The sequence below is a fragment of the Aulonocara stuartgranti genome (genome assembly GCF_965226115.1).
Source record: "Aulonocara stuartgranti genome assembly, chromosome: 2".
NCBI lineage: Eukaryota > Metazoa > Chordata > Actinopteri > Cichliformes > Cichlidae > Aulonocara > Aulonocara stuartgranti.
Genome location: NC_138940.1, coordinates 5,779,953 through 5,788,106, shown reverse-complemented (window position 1 = coordinate 5,788,106; position 8,154 = coordinate 5,779,953). Strand labels below are relative to the sequence as shown.

Below are 8,154 nucleotides of genomic sequence, written 5' to 3'. Positions count from 1 at the left end.
AACACTCATGTGTGAAAACCTTGTTTAAAGTAAATGAGCTTCCAATAAGCCTTGTGGCCTCTTCTCCCAAACTCTTCCTCCACTAATCATTGCCTGACTGTCATGGTGCTTGTATTGGTGCCTTGGGTGGGTGCCTGGCGAGAGGTCATGTTGGATTAGAAAGCACCCTGCGTGATATAGGTTACTGCACTGTGTTACTAGCAGGGTGCTGGGTTGTGGGGGTGGAGCACAAGTACACACACAGACACACAGATAAACACACACACACTCGCAAAACCACAGACAGATGAGTCACACCTGTAACAAGAGCTGCATCTACTGTTGCGGTGCTATAAATGACATCATTAATCTTTTTGTTTTTATTGCTTCCACTGCTGGTAGCCTATTAGCAGATGTATCATTATGTTTATTTTTGGAGCAGATAAAAGCCTCAGCTAGCAGCTGCAATGTGTACTGCTTATAAAGACAATTCAGTGCTAAAACGCTTCAAAGGTTTAAAATGTCTGATAATCTTGGATTATTTACAAAACTGAAGAAAAATAAACTTTCCAAGCAAATGTCATGTAGCATTTCATATGTATTTAAATATAGAGTGGAAATCCAACTCTTTGTTTTAAAGTGATACCAGTACTCTAGTGCAAAACCTGGCATTGCATCTGTTTTTCTCCCAGGAGAGCATTTTATCGACTCATCACTTAAAAGAAATCTAGATGCCGCCATTGGGGGGCACTGCAATGCAAAATCTTTTTCATTTGTGATTCAGCGAGACCTGGAAAGAGTCTACAGAGCTATTAAAACTAACCTCAAATATGTAATCAGTAAAATATATACTTTTCTTATGAGTCATACTTTATATGCTTTTAAATGTTATTTTAGAAGCTTCAAATACTGTTTTTCCCCGTCTCAGTCTGACTACCATTCTGTGTCATAGGTTGATTTTTGTAGTCTGTCTGTAACCATGGCAGCTGCAGAAGAAGAAAAAAAAATGTTTTTGTCATGTAGTGAAATCAAAAAAGAAAAAAAGAAAAACAGGAGATCAGGGCAAATAACACTTTAACTGTTCCGTTACATGAGCAAACCTGCCCTAAATGACTTCAAACTTCATTAATATGACCCTATTGTCATGACATGAGGTCAGCATTTATCTTGCTTCATTAAGCCAGAGACAGATTTCATACGAGAAGTCTCACAGTGATGGTCTGGGGTCATTTTCAAAGCAGGTTTTCATGAATAATTGATGGCTGGTTTAGCAGATTAGGAGAGGTCAAGCCTAGGTGAAGAAACAGATGTCGCATGATGTTCCGAATGCATATGGACAGTGCAGAAGGGAAAATGTTGTAAATATAGACCGTTTTTGTCTTATTGTTAGCAATATATGTTAACCAGCTGTAGGCTGAGTAAGAATCAACAAACAAGTAAAAAAAGAAAGGTAAAGAAGATGAATATTTGGAGCATAGCAATGAATGAAAAACAGTTCTCGGTTTAAATCTTTGTTTAATTTAATCACATTAAATGGTGAAAAGTTGCTTGTTCATTTATTTTTCTTTGCTTGTGTATTTCACAAACATATGGTCCCAGTTCAGTAGTGATCCATTTACACACAATAAAAGTGTCAAATATTACATTTGCTGGAGGAGTGGCAGTGTCACATGGCCGTCTGAGCAGGAATAGAGTGTTTCGCATCCACATATCTTCTCAAGAGCAAATCAAAATAATATTAAATAAATATATTAAATATATATTCTATACATATATTTTTTTATACTTTGTTTTCATATACATGCATTATTTTAACATGCAAGGTAATTATAATGTTGCACGTTGCATTAAAGCTTAAATAAAACGCTTAAACGTATTAAACTTGCGAGCATACTCCCACTGGGCAATGGCAAAAATTAATCAAACAAATAAATTAATAAATCCATAAGCATCATCAATCGATCTGCGCGACTACAGTTTATTTCTTAATCAGTCTTTGTGGATTTGTTTGCATCACATCAGTTGCTTTATTTGCAACCCTGTATTAACCTCTTAAGTACTACAAAAACAAAGCTTCAGATTTTATACTTACTTTTTAGGAAAGATAAGAAAGACTGATTTGGAATGATTTTTTTTATACACAAATGGTCACAATGTGTGTGTTTTTTTAAGTTAAATATAACAATTATAGTAATATATAATGACTCTCAAAATCATTTTGCATGGGTAGGTTTCACATTTCTTTAAGTTCACTTTGATAGTTAAGAAACTTGTGACGGTGTGTGTGTGCGTGTGTGTGTGTGTGGGGGGGGGGGGGGGGGGGGGGCGATAATACAAGATCATTTGAAGATAATCACAAATATATAGACCAGTAAATCACATTAAAGAAGAGGAAGGAGAAAGGGAAGAGAGCTCTCGAGTACAGGTCAACTCTTTTGGCAGCAGAGGGGATGACCGGCTTTGGGGGAGGAGGTTTCTTGTTGTTCTTTGCTTGGGATTTGCCGAGACCAGAACCAGTATTGATGGCCTTCCCGTAGCAGTCAAAGTTTGACAGTTCAAAGTCCCGTGGGAGTGAACCCACAATGCTGAAATCATTGGTCCTCAGGTCTGATTTAGAGGTGCATACCTTCTTGCAGCGGGTCTCAGCAACCTGGGTGGACAAAAGCACACACAGACACAGACCGACTTGATTATTGAATTCTGCATCATTTCTGTCTAAAAATACGCTTATCTGTGTGAAACATCTGAGCCATGATAAGATTAGAGTAATATTCCGAAAGCGCTACGGGCAGCCTCTAAGGCAGAGTAGCCACAGCAAAGTGGTTCAAAACTGGTTGAGTGAGCAACAGACTGACTTTACAATCCATAAAGGCTTGTAGCTTTATCAGTGGCCCCAAGATTATTCCACCTGTACAGCAAGTTCTTCAGTTAATTTAAGACTTTAAACCAATGAAACCATACCTCTACTGCGTTATTCTGCACTGTAGTGTATTGTAGCTTGGTAGAAATTAAATAAGGATGGTTAGCTGCAAAGTTCACACTGGAACACTATTCCCATGTTGACCAAAGTTAAGTTATTAGAGCAGACAGAACTCATCTGCTACTTTAGTTTAAGTTCTGCACATCTTTCCTCATGCCTGTCACTTACCTCTTGCTGCACAATCAGTCATTCTCTACTTGTTTAGTAGCTGCCAAAAATGTTTTCTATTACATCCAGTCACTTGAGCCAAAAACATGCTCCACCAGGAAACCCAGAGTCCTGCCATTTATTTCGATGCTGAAGCACGGCTGCAAGCCAAGCACACCCTGAGTGGAAGTGGCCTTTCCCAGCGAACAATGCACAGGAGCAGTTATAATGGAGCTGATCAGTCTATACCAGCACATTGTATATGCTTCATTTGTCATGAAATAATGAGGGAATGGGCCTGGTCTGGCCACAAAACTGCTTATTAGTAAGCCCTAAAAACAGGAGACTATGTATACAAATGTCTGTAATTCCTAAAGACTTGATCCAAATTTGTTGTTAAACCCACTGAATTACAGCCAAAAGTCTGCACTTCAATCACATCCGAATTGCTTGATTTAAAATCCCCTGTGGTGGCGTATAGAAGCAGAACTGCAAAAATGTGTCTTTGTCCAACAAATTATGAAGGTAAGTGTACCCAACAACATCACATAAGATATAAGAGTATTTTCTAATACACAAATACAGACACATTCATTTTTCTGCAAGTTGGAATTTATCTTTATCAGACTAAGACTGCATGAGGGTTTACAACTGAAACCCTTTTCCATCACGTCTGTACTTTGTATAGATACCTTTCTTGCGAACCAAGCAGCACAAAACAGCATATAGAAACATTTTTGACTGTGCCATTTTTAAACCTCTTATTATGGCAAAAGGAAACTGAATGCCACACTTGCTCTAACTACTCTTTGACACATTAAAAAGTGTTCTGTTTCTTTACAGTAGTGATGATGTCATATTGATTCTGTATGGAGGTTTTTCTCCAAACTGAAAGGAGCATTGAAATGAGGCTATGCAAGATAGCTGGACTCAATTGGAAACAGACTACCCTTTGAAAATGTTGTAAAAGAGCTGTTTGATCTTGAAACTTGGATAGAACTCTGATGCTAAATCAAAGCTACGGCTATTTTAAGAGGAAAAAATATCTTTGGAGCCAAAACTAGACTTGCTTTGTTTTATGAAATTTTGCCTAATATGGCTGTTCTCTCATCTAGGTTCTTGTGACTCCTCTACAGCCTCTACATGTTATCACAACCTGTGCTTACACAAAACAATCTGCAGGAGGACTTAAGTTAATGTCATCCAAAAAAAATCCCTTTCATCGACTTCCCTAAAGGCCTGCGGGGTGAACAGGATCTAATCAGACTAAGGATGCTTATTCACTGAAGTCATTAAGCTCATTAAAGCTTCATTATTTTGATTTGGTTTTGACAAGAAAACCTATTAAACCTCAATGGAATAATGTAATCCTCTCAGACCAAATGTGGTTCGGACTAACATAGACTCAGAGGTAAATTAATTGCAATTAGGGCATACAATCGGAAGACCCATGCAACATCCTCCCTGTGCATGTAAGTGTCAGACTTGAGCCCTGACCAAGCTGTGCGTATGTGTATGTCAGACACAATGCCAATTATTAATGACTGGATTTCCCTTTTCTCAGTGCCGTAATATTCCTATCAGATACTGGATCTGGTTGTTGATGTGGTTTGGGAGTTACATAAAAGCAAAAAAACTATACACAGGCATCCAAACACTCAACAGTCACTCAACAACAAAAATGCACCATCGTTAAAATGTTTTGGTGATTAACTGGGGCATCAAAACCCAAAGAGGTCGTTATGGATATCATCATTATTGATTACACAAGCATCTGTGCTCTCATTAAGCAAAATGCAACTGAAATCAAGTCCCACATAACATAAATACCCTCGATGTTATCTTGATGGATGATGCAAATATTTATGCCTAATGTATGAGTTCTTATTTAGGGTTTCAGGCAATGTAAAGATGTTTTGGTTTATGCCTCCATGTCCAAATATTCTTTAGCAAAAACTAAATAGATATAAGTGGATAAAGAACAAAATCAGAGGTTTTAAATGCCTTTCAATGGGGAATTTTAAGCTTTTGATGTGTCAAAAAATTGCTTTTTTTCTACTTGTATTTGAAGACAAAAGGTTTTGCGTTTTGAGTTTCTGTGTTCCAAACATAGGCATATATTTTTATGCATAATGTGGCCACGCCTATACCAACTGCCCTCATATAGATGGACAAGAAATGGTGACATTGAAATTATACTACGCATATGCAAAGTTGAAACTCTGAAAAGTAAAAGCTGTTGATGATCATGATAAAAGATCTAAAATGGACTGCAAAAAATGGATTCCACTAGTTTGAGCACCATATGCAAAGCATGTGTCCTCTGGTGCATTTTCATTTGAATTGCTCCTGTTATACTACATGCAAACTCTCATAAGAAGGCTACTTAGAGGTGACTTACAGATACAAACACACTCAAATTATCAAAAACCAAATATACTGACATGCAAGGTGCTGACGTGAAGTGGTGTCCCTCCGGTTCCGTTGACCGTGTTGTTCCGGGCAGCAGGGCTCTTTCCTGCAGCCTTCTCTTTGGATGCTATCTTTGCCTTCTCTGCCTCAATGCGTTTTGGGCTGTTGAGCATCACTTGAACCACGGCATACTCCACCAGCGAGGCGAAACCAAACAGCAGGCAAGCAATGAGCCAGATGTCGATAGCCTTGACGTAGGATACTTTAGGCAGCTCTGAGGCCAAGGAGGTACACTCAGAGGACAAAGAGAGCACTGAGAGGATGCCTGTATGGAGAGTTATAACAAGAGACCTTGTCAGTCATTATAGTCAGATGAGGTATTTTTTTGTTTTTTATATTGAGAGATATGTGCACATTTTAGTCCCTGTGAAAACAGCTAGTAATCAAAACATAAAACCTTCATCCCTGTATAGCAAAAATATTTATTTATCTCAGAGGTTAAGCATTTGATTAACTTACGGCTGAGGAGGGAACACTAATACGTTTCATCTTTAATGAATAAAAAAATTAAAAATTCATTTAGTAATACACTAATCTGCAAAAAAGCTTTTAGAATGTCGGAGTTACCTCATTTATTAGGACATTTCCAAGAGCTCAAATAGCCTTTAATGAAATAGCATTTTTAAATCATTTTTACAGGTTGGAGATTCCTTTGCAAAGCACCAAAGCATCCTTACAGGATACTAGTGATGGGTCGGTCGCGAACGAAATGGCTCTTAGAGCCGGATCTTTGAAGTGAACGATGCGAGCCGTGGGTTTTTTGTTTTTCGCTTCACGCTGCAAGTCACCCTTGTGTTTGCGCTGAGCAGAGACGGCAAACAGAGCCTTGCGTTTGCGCCCCTTCCCCCTCTGCTCAGCGCTGAGTTGAGGGGGCGGTAGTTACATTCGCAACAGCAGTAGCACACAACAAGAGCAGGAGGGAGAGGGAAAGAAAGAGAGCCGGGAGCAACAACAAGAGACAACACCGTCACATTGGAAAGGTACAGTAAAGAAAATGAGTGACACCAAGAAAAGAAGCAAAGTCTGGAACCATTTCAATCTTAGTGACAAAACAAAGGCAGAGTGTAGAGTCTACAAGAAAAGGATATCATATAGAGCCGGCTCCACAAACAACATGCACATACACCTAAGAACTGTCCACCCATCAGTGCAATGGGAAGATAAAACGCAGTCAGTTGAGTGTGATATTAATATTTCTAAATGCCAACCTTTCCCTTAATTAAAGATCTGGGCGTTCTCCCCCCCCCCCCCCCCTCTTTTTTTCCCCCCCATATTTTAATTTATTGCGTTGTGGTTTGCAGTGTTTTGTGTTGTTTCACTTTAAATTTGTTTAAAAGGAAAAAGCTGAAAATTTAAGTAGTTAAAAGTTGAAATGTATGAAATGTAAATAGTTGGTTTCTGTATTTTATAATTTATTTATTACATTTTATGTGGAGTGAATAAATAAAAGTATATTTACAGTGGCCTTTAAAGACAAAACACGTACAAACTCCAAAACACAACGGAAGTGCTCCAGGATGCTAGGGGCCGTGTTGAGCTTTTGTTACCTAGTGGCTACTACACAAGCCAGGAAGTACCAACAATTGGATTGGGTGTGTGGTAGTAACAGGTAAATGAAGTTTTTTTTTTTTTAATTATTCGAATACACACACACACACACACACACACACACACACACACACACACACACACACACACACACACACACATACATACATACATACATACATACATACATACATACATACATACATACATATATATATATATATATATATATATATATGAGTGTTTGTGTATTAATACAAAAACAATAGACATATGAATTCGATTGTGTAATTTAAGTGATCTAGGTAGCTCTGTTTTGGAAGTTCAGTTAACGCTAGAAATGTGTTTTGGAGTTTGTACGTGTTTCATCTCTAGGGGCCCCCATAAATATTTATACATAAACATACATAAAGAATACCACGTTTTTTCACATTACTAATTCCTTTTGTGCATAATTTTATATTGTTGTTGATAATTAAGTCATTAAAGCAACAAAAAAACCTGAAGAGCCGGTTGGGAGCCGAAAGAGCCGGCTCTTTTTAGTGAGCCGAGCCGAAAGAGCTGTTCTCTAAAAAGAGCCGGAAATCCCATCACTACAGGATACAGCACAAATAATTACAGCCAGCCTTTAGAGGGTGTTCTAACAACTGACAAAGAGATTTGCACAATTTTTTTTCAAATAATAGTGCTGCTTCAGGGACACAATAAAACACACAAATAGTTACTAGGTTTTGCCTCCAGGCCTCATATGGGTCACTCATCAACAAAATGTTCATACTGGGTTCAGGAATTCTAAACAAATTGCTTCTTTCTCACTGGAATAAACTTTAATTACAGAATCGTGGAAGCCTACCTATATGAACAGAGAGAAATATGAAAGTGGCAATATTGGTGTCTTGTTCATCAGTGAAAAAAAAACAAACGTGGGCTATATGAGAATGAAAAACAGGAACAACATACTGTACAGAAAATTTCTGTTGTGTCATGGCAAACCAAGTTATATTGTTACATCTGTTCACACTCCCTAT

General features: G+C 38.0%; 1 protein-coding gene across 2 annotated transcripts in view; it reads right to left on the bottom strand.

Moving 5' to 3' along the window:
* Positions 1 to 1,482: 1,482 nt before the first annotated feature.
* glrbb (glycine receptor, beta b) overlaps positions 1,483 to 8,154 on the bottom strand; it is a 29,500-nt gene continuing 22,828 nt past the window's right edge. Inside the window, exons 9-10 of one of the 2 annotated variants that reach the window (XM_082503004.1) lie at positions 5,551 to 5,843; positions 1,483 to 2,629 (exon numbers count right to left, since the gene is read on the bottom strand). In XM_082503004.1, the coding sequence (XP_082359130.1) occupies positions 2,333 to 2,629; positions 5,551 to 5,843 (590 nt within the window). In that variant the 3' untranslated portion in view covers positions 1,483 to 2,332. Of the gene's footprint in view, positions 2,630 to 5,550; positions 5,844 to 8,154 lie in introns of those variants that run through there. The other variant, XM_082503005.1, reaches the window with a different exon arrangement.